The following is a 16,933-nucleotide window of genomic DNA, read 5'->3' as shown; positions in this document are numbered from 1 at the left end:
TATGAATGACCGTTCGGTAGATAGCTGGAGTCTGAGCACATATTTCGTGTGAGTACCGCTCAGATCCCAGCTTAAATAACCGAACGGCACACAAAAACTTAATTTCTATTGCATTCACCTAAAAGTACCGAACACCGATTGGGGAACCCAACACTAAAAGATCGGAGCTCCCGAACGGCCTGGAAGTCCAGCGGTGTTCGTGTCGTCGAGTAGCCGATTTTAGTTCCAGGCGCTCGACGACCAAACACCGCTGGGCTAACAAAGGATCCAAGATGGCCGCCCGCCGCGTGGTTGGTAGTCGAACGACGGCCACCCAGGAAAGCACTTAACTACCGATTGCAACAATGTTGCAATCCGTTAATTGGAGCCACACGACCCTCAGTGTGTGGGATCTGGTTCGGTACTTGGTTCGTTTCACGAACAGCCGGTAAAGTGGCTGTTCATGAAACAACCATGTGCATGCTAGCGGCTTTCGGCTGCTAGCATACGAATGCTATAGGTTATACATGCAAGCCGACATTTTCACACAGTAAGCAAAATACATTTAAACATAGTAGTGCAGCAGTGTTCCGGACAACCTTTAAAGTCATAGCCATATAGTCTGAAGTGGCTAGGTTTGCCACAGGATCCACTCTAGTGATGTGGAAACGGAGTGAACTTAAATAAAATATAAAAAAAAAAAAAAATTGTGATGTGTGCGAGAATGTGTATCTGTGTCCTCTGTGTGTGCCTGTGTCCTCTCTGTGTGTTATATTTTCATTTTGTGGTTAATAGTTTATACACTATATATTATTATTTCCTACCTTTAGTCAGGCTTGTTCTCCTCAATGGGATTTTGGAATTTAAATCACTGGAACTTGCTTTCATGAGGCAGGGGAGTTTAGGAATATTTGTTTTAGACTTGCATGGCTTCTTGAGAATCACTGGCCTACACCATGTGACTGTATTTCATTTTTATATTTTAGCAATCCAAGGTGTTTTGCATGGCTCACACTTCATATTGTGGTATAATCTTATTTTAGCATTGATCCATATGTATCTACTTCACAACCAGCTATAATACAGGCATGGGGATGCTATAGGCACCAAAACAACTTTTTAGGGAGGTGTGGCCAGGGCTGTATAAGCAAAGTAATTTAACTCCTATATAACAGAAAATGGAGCAATGAGACTGCATGATCTATACACCAACACTGCTTCATTAAACGAAAGTTATTTAGTGACTATAGCATCCTTTTTAATGATAATTGTAAATTAATTACAGAAGACTTTTGTTTGAGTATGTAGTGGTATAATATATTGCTGCATTAAAAAAGAAAAGGGTGGGGGGGTAGCTTCAGAAATACTATCTGCAGCTGTTGCAAGCCATTCCCTCTTTCCGCTGTGCTGGGGAAACACTTTGTGCTTGAGCCATGTGCGCGTGTGCAAATATATAGCTTAAAGGGACACTATATAGTGTCAGGAAAACCGCTTGGTTTTCCTGACACTATAGTACCCTGAGATTGCCCCCACCCTCAGTGTCCCCCTCCTGCGGCGCTGAAGGGGTTACAACCCCTTCAGCAACTCACCCTTTTCCCCCGCCGGGCTCCCTTACCTCTACCTCCGACGTCCGCATCCTTGTCTGATGTCACCGGCGCCGAATGCGCATGCGCGGCAATGCCGCGTGCGCATTCAAAGTGTCCGTAGATAAGCACTTTTCAATGCTCTCCTATGGACGCTCTGCGTGATTGAGGCATAATATGCCTCAATCATTGCCGATGCCCATCTAGTGGCTGTCCGGAAGACAGCCACTAGAGGCTGGCTTTACCCCAGATGTAAACATAGCAGTTTCTCAGAAACTGCTATGTTTATATCAGGCAGGGTTAACCCTAGAGGGACCTGACACCCAGACCACTTCATTGAGCTGAAGTGGTCTGGGTGACTATAGTGTCCCTTTACTTTATGCTGTGCTGTTTTTTGTTCAAATTCACGTTAAGTAATTTTGGCACAGAGAGCATTGCTTAAATTTTTATGGATATTTTTTATATTCATCAACCCTATTCCAGAAAGGTGTCTTATTTATTTGTATTTAAACATACTGACACATAAATGTATCTGCCAGGATTTTCTATTCCAAAACATTTGGCAACCTTTATAGCACTTTAGTAAAGGTAAATTTGGGCTAAAGCAAAGAAAACGAAAAAACGGTTTGTTCTGGCGACAATATATCAATCATAATTATCCAGATGGAACAAAGAAAACCAAACAATAGTACAACATATAAAGTACAGTCTAGGTAATAGAATAATGCAATAATAAAGTACAGGCTTAAGTATACTTTACTTTTCTTTCTTTTTGGGGGGTGAGAAGATCAAGCTTCTTATATTTACTTGAGGTGTGTCCGTGAATACATATGGAAAAAAAAACAAGACCGGAAGGATCCAATAGCGCAGTATGTCTTAACAAATGGAACAAAATATACAGATGTGTAATTGCCATCTCACATGAAATGGAGCTTAAATCCAGCTCCAGTGTATACAGTATTATTTTTTTTTTTTTTTAGTATAAATGCCCACTTATGGATACATTATCATCTTGACATGACTTTCAGCAGCAAAAGTGAAGACCATAGAAAGCCAACCGAGACCATATATAGTGCTCTCTTTATATGTCGATAGGTAAATGGTAATTAAAAAACGTACTTTCACTTTTTAGAGCAGCCAAACCGCTCTATGTATGTAGCGTGTATGGCATAATCCCCACCTAGGATTCTTTGTCCAGTTGTCCGCAGTGAAGAAAATTAGTCTCGGGATGTCAGGTTGGACATAAAAGTAAAAATAAAATATATGGCAACACCAGAAGGTAAAAGCCAAATAAAACTCTATTGCTAGTAAAATAAATAAAAACAGAATCAAAGTTTACAATCCACAATGCGTTCTCCATATAAAAAGGCTTCATCAAGTGGAATACCAATAGTTCCCTTAATTATTTTATTTTTATCCATTATCTATTTGAATAGTTTCCACACAGTCACAAGATTGTGATCGTGATCATGTGACTATGATGTAATTTTTACCACAATTTTCTATTGTTCTGTGAACCTATAATGCTGTATGCCAGGTACTATTGTTATTCCACTTGATAAAGCCTTTTTGTATAAAGAGAAATGCTACTCACAGAGCGGTTTGGGTGCTCTGGTTTTACTTGCCTATGCACCTAAACAGAGAACACTATATTGCCTCTTTGCTTTCTATGGTCTTCAAGGTCTTCCCTTTGCTGCTGAAAGTCACATCAAGAGGGATTTATACCACTACACACTGTATACACTGGAGCTGGATTTAAGCTCCTTTACATGTGAGTTGGTGTGTGTGTGTTTTGTTTGAGATATACTGCGCTATTGGATCCTTCCTGTCTTCTGTTTTTATATGTACTGTATTCACAGACACACAACAATCAACTATAAGAAGCTCAATCTTCTCCCCCCAAAAAGAAAGAAAAAATGATACCTAGGACTGTACTTTGTTTATTATTCCTATTGCACTGTTCTCCGGTCTAGCCTGTCCCTTATTATTTAAACTATTTGTTTTGTTTTCTTTGTACCATCTGGCTAATTATAGTGAATATTATGTTGTCAGACGCAACCTAGTTTTCGTTTTCTTCGCTGTGTATTTCCTCTGGGGGCATTTAAGAGAGCTGCCATTGTTATTTCTTTGTAACGATATTTAGCGCGTATCCATTATTTTGTTTTTGTTCTGTACATTTTTTTTATAAAGCTTGCTGTCCTATGGCGACTTTCACCTGTTTTATGGGTTAAGGTTTGCTTGCTGAAACTGGTTTAAAATTTGAATAGAAAAACCAATCTCTATCTTGGTTTAGAAAGTTTTTATACTTGGGATTGCCTGGTTACCCTGCTAACACCAAAATACTAGAACGTTCTATGCTCCTCTAATGGCGTTGGAGCTGCTCAGGAGTTAAGAATGAGTTAAGCATTGGTCAAAAGATTCAGTATCAAACTCTACTGCATCTTCTAAAACCATGAAATATCTAATTTATCACTATTAAAATATGTATATATGTAATGCTTGAGTAGATCTTATTAGTTAAACACATTCTGTTAAGTCATAACAGATTCACGTTTTTGTTTTTTCTGTTTTTGTTTTTTCTTTTGGGGTTCCCGTATGAACCAACTATCCTTCTTACTAACTCATTGGAGTAAGAAGGACCAATGACTGACAGAGGCACTCTTTTTAAACTGCTGTCTCTTTAGACTCTGTTCTCTTGGAAGAGCCTTAACTGTGAAACGCGCGTTGGGACTAGTACAGAGTAACATGCTGATCATACTGACACGGGACGATAAGCTTTAGACATATTAGACTTCATCGGCTTTTACTCTTTTCATTTATTTATTTCAATTTTTGTTTTTTCCTATTACCATCTATCGATATAGGGAATCTTACATAGTTACATAGCTGAAAAGAGACTTGCGTCCATCAAGTTCAGCCTTCCTCACATTTGTTTTTTTTGCTGTTGATCCAAAAGAAGGCAAAAAAAAACAGTTTGAAGCACAATTTTGCAACAAGCTAGGAAAAAAAAATTCTTCTTGACCCCAGAATGGCAGTCAGATTTGTCCTTGGATCAAGCAGTTATTACCCTACATTGAAAGATTAAATCCTTGAATATTCTGTTTTTGCAAGTATGCATCTAGTAGCTGTTTGAACATCTATATGGACTCTGATAAAACCACTACTTCAAGCAGAGAATTCCACATCCTGATTGTTCTTACAGTAAAAAAACCTTTCCTTTGCCTTAGACCAAATCTTCTTTCTTCAAGTCTAAACGCATGGCCTCGTGTCCTATATAAAGTCCGGTTTGTGAATAGATTTCCACACAATGGTTTGTATTGGCCCCGAATATATTTGTATAATGTTATCATATCCCCTCTCAGGCGACGTTTTTCTAAACTAAATAGGTTTAAATTTGTTAACCTTTCTTCATTTGGGAGATCGCGATAACATTACACGAGACGGATTCATAGATCTACCTTAAGAGAAGGGAGGTAGGATTTAGAGGGGTGCCTTCGAAGGCACAACAGAGTAGGGAATTGAACTGTTTACCGCTTTTACCCCTATCTACTAAACGACTATTCCCTCCTGTGGCAAACCTAGCCACTTCAGACTATTTTGTTTCACTTTAAGGGTTACCCTAGAAAGACTGGTTTAAAATGTGAAAGGGGGAATTCGTATGCTAGTGGCACGAAAGCCGCTAACATTCATATGGTAGTTTCACGAACAGTGATTTTCAACACTGTTCGTGAAACGAACAAAGTACCGAATGGGAGCCCACACACAGGGGGTCGTGTGGCTCCCATTAACCGATCGCAACAATGTATCTATCGGCTGTTAATTGATTCCCGGGTGGTTGTTCGGCTACCGACCACAAGGCGGCCATCTTGGATTTCCTTTTTGCCCAGCGGTGTTTGGTCGTCGAGTGCCTGGAACTAAAATCGGCTACTCGACGGCACGAACATCGCTGGACTTCCAGGCCGTCCAGGAGCGCCTGTCTTTCGGTACTTTTCCCCCACTTAGGTATTCGTGACTTTTATGATGAATGTATGTTAAAGTATATTTTGTGTGGCGTTCGGCTGATTTTGTGGGGATCTGAGGGGTTCTTTCACGAAGTGTGCGCTCAGACCCCAGCTATCTGCCGAACGGTCATTCGGTACAGTGACATGAATAAAATAAAAATTATGGATTTTTATGTAAAATGCCAGTTCTGCTGTACGGAGGGATAATCCACTTAACAGGATATTCTAGTGGGAGTATCCCTCTCGTACAGCAGTGCATGGTTGGAGAAATGTTCTATATGTTAAGTTCCCCATGTAGTCCCCTACTGTACAAACCCTGTAAAGTCAGTAAGGAAACCCCTTGCATGGGGAACCACATAAATACTGGAGCTTGTGAATAAAATAGTCAGTTGACTCCCAGAACTGTGTTTCGTCCGGTTACTGGGGGATTTGTGATATTGCCTTCATTTTCAGCGCTTTCCTTAGATTACCTTCTTTTACCAGCGGAGATATTGGGATTTAACATTGCAGCTCCGCTACCCTGACGAACAATTATTGACCACTTGTTGGAATTTGGTTACATATAAACCTGCACAGAGCGATCGTATTATTCATTTATATACCCCTTTTTTCATTTAGAATTTGTTTTGGTAAAGACAAATTATAAATAGAACAGGCGAAATACAACCCTCTATGGGCTTATTTATAGTCTAGGATTTTCTTTATTTAGATTTACTTTTGGTTTTGAATATTCATTCCATAAGAATATTTTAATTAACATATTAGAAGAGACGTTTTATTATCTTTGGGTTACTCATTGTTGTAAAAGGCTTTACCCACCTTATGGTTTACCCAGTTGTTCGCTGCTTTGCTATTTAATGAACCCATATTTGTTTACTTTTTACAGGATGCAAATATCACCTGGTACACAGAAAATCCAGACTTCACCAAGTGCTTCCAAAATACAGTCCTGGTATGGATCCCATGCATCTACCTCTGGTTCTGCTTACCAATCTACGCAGTATACCTCCAGCACAACGACAAAGGTTACATAAGAATGTCACATCTCAGCAAGGCCAAAACTGTAAGTTTGATTTTGGATTCTGTAAGCCGTGTGCGGAGGGAAAAGCTCAATGGTGCTTGCAAATGTGACTGTACTTCTTCTTCCTGTTAACTCCCCAAGGGACGGAGGCTATTGACCGAAGCAAAAATTTGAATTTAAGCTATAGGTTTGTTCATAATGTACCACTTTTATATATAGGACACTCCAGACACCAACATAACTTCATCTAAATGAAGATGTCATGATGTCTGGAGGCTCCCAGAGGCACTTTCACCTAAATGGGTTAAACTATCGGGCAGGGGCGCCACTGATTGGCTGCGAGCGGTCAGGGTGTGCTATGCTGCCTGAATGATGTTAAAACCCTACTCTTGTAGGACTGCATAGTATGCCCTAACGTTGTTAAGGGGTTAATATAAACAAACTGAGCAAACAATGGAAATTTCAATGGGTTTATAAGAAATTGGCTCACGTTAAAGCATTAAACTACAGCAAATGAAGGTGACGATATTTTAGAAATTTCACTTTATCGTTTTTTTTTCTTAAATGTTTTTTTTTGTCTTTGGGGGGGGAGGGGAGTGTGTGAGGGCGAAGGCAAAAAAGTAATACCAAGTACCTCTGTAAAACCCCCCAAAAAATAAATGGTCAAACTTTTTTTTTTTTTAATTCTTTATTTTGTCACTGTTGTAGTTTAACATACAAGTTCGCCCTGTCACAACGGCAGGTGCAGACCAGCATCAATACAGATCATAATATCTCATAAGCAAGTGAAGCGTTACACATTATGCAGATACAGGGTGAGACTGGTGTTCTGTGTTACATGCGGTTCATAACTGTAGTCCGCTTTGCCGTGTTTGCCATCAACACTATTTTTTTGATTAAGAAGTCATGTTAGCATACAGTTTAGTTAGATCCACAGGTAAAATGGTCAAACTTTAACCATTAAAAACACAGAAAGCCATCTCTGTGAGCTGAAAGTGTTCGTGTCTTTATATATCTATGCTTTAAATAAAACATTTATATTTTATGATATTTGGATATCTTGGCCTTTTTTTCATTTTTTTTTATTTCTTTTATATCTTTTATATAAGCTGTTCAAATTATTCCATACTTTTAGAAAAACTTTCCCAATGATTTCTCTATGGTGATTTCTCACCTTTAAAGTCTGGGAATCTCTGTAGTTTAATAATTTGGAAAATGTTTCTAACTGTATTGAATCATTTGGGAAAACATGTAAAATCAGGCCTAGGCTTTAGACAAAAGACCTACAGATTTTGCAAGCAGTTTTTAGATTTTACCCAAATGAAAGAGGAAAATATGTCAGGACTCTTTCTTTTTCGGGCTATGTTAACTTTTTTTTTTTTTTTTTTTTTTTTTTTCTATTCAACCAAAACTACTTTTGACAATTATATTTGTTACCAATGTTTTGGCCCCTCCTCGGTTTCCTACCCCTGTTGTAGTGTAGTTTTTTTTTTTTGTCTGTTTTTTTTTGTAGGGGGTGGGGGGATTGGAGTATCTGTGCAGAAATTGGGACTGTAGTTTGGAGGAGGTAATTGGGCTGTGCTGTTTGTCTGGTTTGGAATGGTGTGTGTGTGTGTGTGTGTGTGTGTGTGTGTTGAGGATAAAGGGTTGTTAGGAGTAGAGGTATACAAAAATATGTTAAAATAAAACGGCACCCACATTCTGGCAGTACCAGAACACTATATGGTTTGCTGAGGGAGCTGACCATAAAGGCTAATAGTGTGCTAGTGCCCTCACTGTTCCCTGCTTGGGCAGAAGAAATACTGCAATTTCAGGTGGTCTTCACTCTCGGAGGTGCCCACGGCACGAGCATAGACTGGTTGGTGAGGGAGAAAGTTTTACCTTCCCACTGGCCATGCAGACCCCTCTTCTGTCTGCCGTCCAGAGGTCATGACTTCGGTGGTCTTGTGGGAAATCTGGCCTTGGCAATGTGCTGTAGCTAATCTGTCTATGACAGATGTGGCATTATTAGAGTTTACTACACTCTTATCTGATATGGCAAGGAGCGTATATGCATTCTAGTAGGAAACAAAATCTACTCTTTCTGTTTGTAAGTAGGTAAATGGTAAACATTGTTTTGGGCTCGTGTTATAAAAATAACACGAGCAGATAAACCCCACACAGGTGATTGTATGAATTTTTTTTCACAGTATTCAATTTGAGGTAAATGCATATTCAAAGTAATCTCAGCTTGAGGTGTATGACATGGCCTTAAATTAGCTTCATTAGACTTGCAAAGAACACCAGATGTGTGCAAAAGCCTACAAAACCTATCCCTACACACATACAGGGTAATTCACCAAGTTCTGAATGGGACAAAACCATGTGGCTGCATACGGGGCCATTCGGAATGCAAAACCCAGGCATTGTTGATGGAATTCATCAGTGTTTGGCTTTTGGCCCTGAAAGGGCCTGAATTTTATCCGGATTCTTCGTCACCAAAAAAGCCAAATTAAAATCCATAATCAGACACAAATAATTAAAAAAGCTGACAAAAATAGAAAATCCACCAATGGAGTTCTTGCCGCAGAGACTTCTCTTGAGACTCGGGTGGCAGAGCGCTCTAATTAGTTGGCTTACTAGCCAGCCAATGAGAGTGCTCATTATCATATAGGTAAAATGTTTATCGGTTTGTTTATTTTCCTTTTTTTGTGGTGGCTGGCTGGTTTCTAGCACTGAGAGAGGGCAAATATTTTTTAAATTATCATTCACAAAAGTAAATAATAATTTGCAAAGTGTGCATCTTGCCATATGCATAGGTCTTATCTTGGGCCAATATGCAGTCATTGATAAATCTCTAATTCCTGTGCTTTAAATTGGTTCAGATGAGGATGTTGGCGATTTAAAAAAATAAATAAAAAATAATAATTATTTTATATATATTTTTTTTTTGTTGCAAAAAACAAATTTGTGAATTGCCAATGTGGTCAGATTTCAGTCATTTTCAACAGATTTTGCGGATTTAGACAAAATCCAGCATTTAGTGAATACCGTAACCATGATAGTCTTTCACAAATGCACAGTTCACAGCTCTGCACTCAATGCTGGGATAAGAGAGGGCACAGACTTACTTAAACATATAATAAGCAAGTAAAACCGAAATACAGGTTGCGCCCAAAAAATTCAAACGAAATAGGAGATCTAAAAAGATCTCTAAAACACAGTAAAATATTGTTAGCGTCTGGTTCTCTGTTGGCAGAGGTGAAGTTACATCCTGACAAAAATAGTCAAATATCTCAGCTCTGTCTATGCAATGTTCACCGTAAGTCCTAGCACTATAACTACAACACGCTTAAATGGTTATGCCAATTCACTGTTTATTAGTCAGTCCATAATTGGCATTGCTCTAGAACAGCAGGTCATTGCAAAAGGAGCCCATGGAAAAGTGGTTGGAAATCTGAAAACCGAATGGTGTCTGCAGTTATTTTCATTTATTTTTGTGTAGCACTCTTGGGAGCCATTAAGAGCTGCTGTGTCTAGCAAAGGTGAATGGATGTTCAAACGCAAGAGTTTAAAAATTACATGCAAAAGGGAACCGGAAAGTTTAAGTTGCACATTTTATGTATTACAAATATTTATTATTTTATTATGTTTATTACTTTTTCTTGTTTTTAGTCATCGTAATATGTTCTGTACTTACTACTGATTTATTTTATTATTGTTTAATAAAAAAAATGAAGATTCCTTGGCCTTGACAAATAACTGCTAACTTTCAGCACTGCCAAAAAAAATGTGTACAGGCTCTTCCTTAGCCATACAAATACTTTTGACTCCTGAAAAATAGTGTGTGTTTCCTCATATAAAACTCCCTGGTTGGGCTTGGGGTGCAAGGAATCCTCCATATGATTATTTATTTATAATGTTTTTTTTATCCCCTTCAAACTACAGGAGGGCTTGCACCATAAAGACTGCATAAAGCGGTCCTCCAGTTACTGGGAACTTGCATGATCTGTATAAACTATAAACCGCAACAACGTTGTAGCAGATATTGCCTGACCCTCAATATAATTTGTGTTCTTTTTATGTAGGCTATAGGTTTCTTCTTATGGCTCATCTGCTGGGCAGATCTCTTCTACTCTTTCTGGGAAAGGAGTCACAGTATTTATCGAGCTCCAGTTTTTGTTGTGAGCCCCACAGTGCTAGGCATAACTATGGTAAGTGGTTTGTGTTTGTGTTTGTTTTGCATACATTAGATGCAGCCTATTGAAACTGTGAATTCTTTAGTATCCTTTAAAGATGCTCATGTTGCAAGTGAGGTTTATTATAAATAAGTGAAGGCAGTTTTATTACATTCTAATAGAAGTTGTGCTTCCTCAGCATTTACCTTGCTTAGTTAAGGATTTAAATGGTTGGAGTCAAAAGGCAGGTATAGTGTAAGGTATGCTTGCAAGCAAAGCAGAACAGGCATTAAATATAATTGACAAACCACATGTTCAAAACATAATCTCTGCGAAACACTCCTAATCCTTCAGCACAGTCTATACAGGAACATTTTCTTAAAAATAATGTAATTTTCTGAAAGTAGACGCATTGCCTTCACCTTCTGATATTTCCACTGGGATATTTCCTTCAGCTCTGGTTCTAAAGAGGCTGTGAATTCAGGATCTGTAAATCTTCATTTTATTTGATTGTGTTTCTGCATACAAATATAGAATAAGTCGGGTTATTTTTGTATTATTACAGAACATAAAAAAAATAAAAAAAAATAAAGTTACAGATTTGGAATTCACAAACTTTTTTGCAAGTGCATACTGGATGTAATGTCATAACCTTTTATGGTGGTATGAGATATATGTGAGTGCTACGTTTTACTCTTTTCTTTTTTTTAATATATTGAGTAAAAAAAAAAAGCGATTTTTTTTTTTTTTTTTTTTTTTTTTTTTGTGTTTAAAGAAAAAGAAGTGGCATTGCAAAGTGCAAACAAAGATCATAATTAGTACGTTAACCTTTGAAAACGTAATATAGCTAATGAGTATGAGACTTCTCTCGTAATCAAGCCTTACAGTAAATATGACAGAGCACATAGAACTATAGAACTACTTATGGATGATACTCCATAACCCGGAGCAAGGGGTGCGTTACGATAACGAGTAAGCAGCCCTCATGGCAGTAGTCTACGCAATCATTAGAGGCATAGGATGGGCATATTCTGGATAATGACGGCAAACTAGACCTCATTAATCGTGATGATCTAACTACTAGGTTATCTGGTACGGTGTATGATAAAATAGCTAACGGTCCCTGAAGATTCTACAAGCACTTAAAGGGACACTATAGTCACCTGAACAACTTTAGCTTAATGAAGCAGTTTTGGTGTATAGAACATGCCCCTGCAGCCTCACTGCTCAATCCTCTGCCATTTAGGAGTTAAATCCCTTTGTTTATGAACCCTAGTCACACCTCCCTGCATGTGACTTGCACAGCCTTCCATAAACACTTCCTTTAAAGAGAGCCCTATTTAGGCTTTCTTTATTGCAAGTTCTGTTTAATTAAGATTTTCTTATCCCCTGCTATGTTAATAGCTTGCTAGACCCTGCAAGAGCCTCCTGTATGTGATTAAAGTTCAATTTAGAGATTGAGATACAATTATTTAAGGTAAATTACATCTGTTTGAAAGTGAAACCAGTTTTTCTTTCATGCCGGCTCTGTCAATCATAGCCAGGGGAGGTGTGGCTAGGGCTGCATAAACAGAAACAAAGTGATTTAACTCCTAAATGACAGTGAATTGAGCAGTGAAATTGCAGGTGAATGATCTATACACTAAAACTGCTTTATTTAAAGTAATTTAGGTGACTATAGTGTTCCTTTAATAGTTTTACAGAGGTACCGGGCTGTTGCGATATGTAACATTGTCAAGGCAATAAAAGATGCCCACAAGCACGGATGGTTGGAATTTGACAGAAACGAAAAAGGCATTCTGTACCACAGCAGTTAAGCAATGTAGAAAGATAATAAAATAGGAAACTTTGTACCACTTCAGCCAGTGTCAAATGTAGCACAGATTATTAACAAGTGTAATGATGCAAAGCGTAGTTCACATTATATTTTTAGTAAGATTACATAGGATTTGCTTTCAAAATCTGCAATCCATCATGGTACAAAATTCCTGTATAATAGAATAAAGACAAATAGAAATAGACCTATCGAAGATAAAAGAGGAATCCTGCTTTTAAAACTCATTCCAAGCAATATAACCATTACAACACCAGATCAGCACCAACCTCCTGTTTATACATAAAGTTTGTTTCCCCCCCTGCCCCCCCCCCCCCCCAAAAAAAAAAGCTCTTCTGTGGGTGCCAACGAGATCCCAATTTCCTTTTGAATTGACAATGGCAATTTGCACTTTCTTATTGTCAGTAATTCTTCTACCCAACGTAGGCAGAGGTAAACCCCCTAATTTACATGATTCCTTAAGAGTTTGCTCATTACCAGACACTCCCTGACACCTATTTTAATTGATCTCCTTGCCTTAAACTTCACCTGTTAAACCATCTCCACACGTAGTTTTTCATGCCACTGTACCTCTGATACTTAGGTTGGCAGAGCGAGCAGGAAGATCTACAAGCTTACTGAGCAATAACCATCTGAACACCAGACACACATTATATTTTATACCTAATCCCTCAGATTGAATTGAAATTAAATGGATGGGAAATGTGCTCTGGTCAGTACTTCTAAGTAGAGCAAGAACACCTCCAGTGGGGCCAAAGACATATCCTTACTGCTGGACCAACACCAGTTGGTTCCTGTTCTTGGGTCTACTAGCTAAAATGCATTGAGCACTTCTGAGGGATCATGAGATTAAAGGAACACTCCAATGTTATGAATACATATATTTATTTCTGCAGTGGATTTTGATTCCTTGACCTTCCTTTCTAAAAATAAAGAGGCTACTTACCTCTGCTCCATTGGTGAGACAGTCTACTTGTCTCTGTGAGATCAGCACTATAGATGATCTTCTAACCAATCCAGCGATACTCACAGGACCTTTCTAAAAGTTCTGATTTCAAAGAGAAATAGTCACTTTTATAAAGAAAGATAGACGGGGTGCTACATTAACTCCTAAAGCACTTCAGCAAACTAGTGCTTTATGGATTTGGTGTGCATCTTTGAGTAAGCCAGTGTTTCAAGGTTTTTAATTGATGTAGGGAAAGCCTACAGCTGTCTAACCCCTTTTTATTTTAATTACTTTGTGTGTGTGTGTGTGTGTGTGTGTGTGTGTGTGTGTGTGTCTGGTAGTGTGTTAGCTGTTGTCAAAGAAATTTCCCCCAACCATTTGGAGAACGGACAACCTCTGCATTTGTGGGTCAGTACTGCATAGCTGCTTCTACCAATTACCATTACAGCGTGTACGAGAGAGAAGCTGAACTAGATAACCTCATCTATATCACTGTATCACTTTATTACCATTACAGCGTGTACGAGAGAAGAACTGAACTAGCTAACCTCATCTATATCATTGTATCACTTTATTACCATTACAGCGTGTACGAGAGAAGAACTGAACTAGCTAACCTCATCTATATCATTGTATCACTTTATTACCATTACAGCGTGTACGAGGGAAAAGCTGAACTAGATAACCTCATTTATATCATTGTATCACTTTATTAGCTTTACAGCGTGTACGAGAGAAGAGCTAAACTAGATAACCTCATCTATATCATTGTATCACTTTATTAGCATTACAGCGTGCACGAGAGAAAAGCTGAACTAGATAACCTCATCTATATCATTGTATCACTTTATTAGCATTACAGCGTGTACGAGAGAAAAGCTGAACTAGATAACCTCATCTATATCATTGTATCACTTTATTACAATTACGGCGTGTACGAGAGAAAAGATCTAAACTAGATAACCTCATCTATATACTTTGTTTTGAAATTTTTCACAATGTACAATAGAATACAATGCTTTGTTCATTCAAGGTAACTTCCATGATGGATATGAGAAGGTTTGTCTTTTGCATTCTGTCTTCCAGCTGCTAGCCACCTTTTTAATCCAATTCGAGCGAATAAAGGGTGTACAGTCTTCAGGTGTGATGTTGAACTTCTGGATAATAGCTCTGCTCTGTGCCATAATAATCTTTAGGTCCAAAGTTCTACATGCCTTAAAACCGGTAAGTGTTTACGCATGGTTACAGCTCTAAAGATTATTGCTATTTATATTAATTCTATGAGATGGATGCAATTATCCATATAAATACATTTTCACATCAGGAAATCAATTGCAGTGAACCTACAGAACTGGAAAAAAAAGTTAAAACTGAAAATGCTGCGTGATATGAAGAGTTAATAATGCTATACAAGCAAACGTTCGATTTTTCCAAGGTCTTAATAAGAACGTCCCAGCCTCTGGCAGTCATTAGAGGCCTGTTCTCTGGAAAATGTAATTATTGCCTTGTCTCTAAACATGCAATGTTTTACATTGCTGATAAATGCAACGGGGTACACATACATTAAGATCTAGTTTTTATGGTGCAAAGTGTCTTTTTAAAGTTTCCTGTTTAAAGGGACACTGCGTGTTTCATGGGTCTACCTGTAGCTACTGACAAACCGCGAGACAGACAGGCTCACCAACTCAGTGTTTTAATTTGGTTCTTGAGGGACTTATCTAATGCTATAGCCCCCCCCCCCCCCCCCCCCAAAAAAATACGTTTTACTGGAAACCATATAGGAAATAAAAGGAGCTGTACAATGAACCAGATTGTTTAAAACGATCAACATCACTGCTTTCCATGCATGCAAAAGATAATGAGCTTTGAAAGTTAAGGTAGCAGGGGCCTGTACTTGCACTGTAACTGCTTCAGCCAATGTTTTTAAAACTGTGCTTGAATATCTGTTTAGAATTTTGCTGCCAGATAAACTCTGCTATGTATTGATCAAAGCAGTAATTCTGAAAACAAGGGAATATTGTAATATTCTAATGCTTTCCTGACCAGTCTATTTGCTTTTCCATTTTATTTTATTTTTTTATTTTTTTTGCAGGATGACGACAATACTGTATTTCGAGATGCCACATTCTACACATACTTTGCACTTATCTTGGTACAGCTGATACTGGCATGCTTCCCGGACCGCCCGCCTCTCTTTTCTGAGCGAGTCAATGATCCTGTAAGTGATCTGTATTAAAACTGACATCCTGCAGTGAACATTGCTTCTTTGTTTTTATGAAATATATGTTTTCTACACAAATCATTTAGGATGAAAAAAATTAAAGGACCACTGTAGCTCAAGGAAGTGGTCTGGGTGCCAGGTCCCTCTAGTGTTAACCTTGCCTGCTGTAAACATATCCGCTTCAGAGAAAAACTGCTATGTTACACTGAGGGTTAATCCAGCCTCTAGTGACTGTCTCACTGACAGCCGCTAGAGGCGCTTCTCACTGTGAAAATCACAGTGAGAAGACGCTGGACGTCCATAGGATAGCATTGAGAAATGCTTTCCTATGGAATGTTTGAATGCACAGGCGTCTCTTACCGCGCATGCGCTTTTGGTGCTGACGTCGGGAGAGGGAGGAGAGTTCCCCCAGCGCCGAGGGAGCCTGGCGCTGGAGAAAGGCAAGTGTTTAACCCATTCAGCCCCTTCAGCCCAGCGGGAGAGGTACCCTGAGGGTGGGAGGGACCTAAAGACCCTATAGTGCCATGAAAACAAGTTTGTTTTCTTGGCACTATAGTGGTCCTTTACGCTGTCCACTTTTCATGAGATTGCCAACTTGACAAATTCTGTAATTTTTTTCCAGCTTTCTTCTAAACATCAATACTAGACTTAGAGAAGCACTCTAATGTTCACAATACAAACATGTATTTCTAACAGAATGTTCTCCTGCCTGTTTAGATTTCAGCCCCCCCCTCCCCCCCCCCCGGAATAAAGAATCCAAGCCAGTGCTTCTTGCTTCTCCATAGCCTGCCAATCACTGCACTCCTCGTAGAGAAGCATTGTCTGAATGCCTCTCTATGGACATGAAGATGCTTTCTGAGGGAGAGCCACTAGAGGTGTTCACAGGGACGAATGTAAACAAACTGCAAATGAGAGACTGCATGGGCAGTCTTTTTTATTTTTTTTATTTTATGTTTTAACCAAAAGCACTACATTAATCTCTAGTGCTACATCTTGTGATTGGTGTCCCCTTTAAAGAAGCAGATTAAACATATCCACTACAGCACATAACTTGCACAATTAAAATACAATAAATGTGCTAGCCTTATGCCTAGTACAGCTTAAGTAACTACCTGTGGTAGTTTTTACAGTAAGAACTATAAGGATGTGGAATTCTCTGCCTGAAGAGGTGGTTTTATCAGAGTCTATAAA

At 38.7% G+C, this 16,933-nt stretch overlaps 1 protein-coding gene across 1 annotated transcript in view; it reads left to right on the top strand.

Annotated features, from left to right (window-relative positions):
- The window catches only part of LOC134571747 (multidrug resistance-associated protein 1-like), a 155,040-nt gene that overhangs the window by 37,314 nt on the left and 100,793 nt on the right, over positions 1–16,933 (top strand). Inside the window, exons 2-5 of the mRNA XM_063430316.1 lie at positions 6,450–6,626; positions 10,652–10,777; positions 14,608–14,745; positions 15,614–15,739. Of these exons, the coding sequence (XP_063286386.1) occupies positions 6,450–6,626; positions 10,652–10,777; positions 14,608–14,745; positions 15,614–15,739 (567 nt within the window). The remainder of the gene's footprint in view (positions 1–6,449; positions 6,627–10,651; positions 10,778–14,607; positions 14,746–15,613; positions 15,740–16,933) is intronic.

The sequence above is a fragment of the Pelobates fuscus genome, chromosome 8 (assembly GCF_036172605.1).
Source record: "Pelobates fuscus isolate aPelFus1 chromosome 8, aPelFus1.pri, whole genome shotgun sequence".
Taxonomy (NCBI): Eukaryota; Metazoa; Chordata; class Amphibia; order Anura; family Pelobatidae; genus Pelobates; species Pelobates fuscus.
This window is presented reverse-complemented; position numbering and strand designations above follow the sequence as displayed.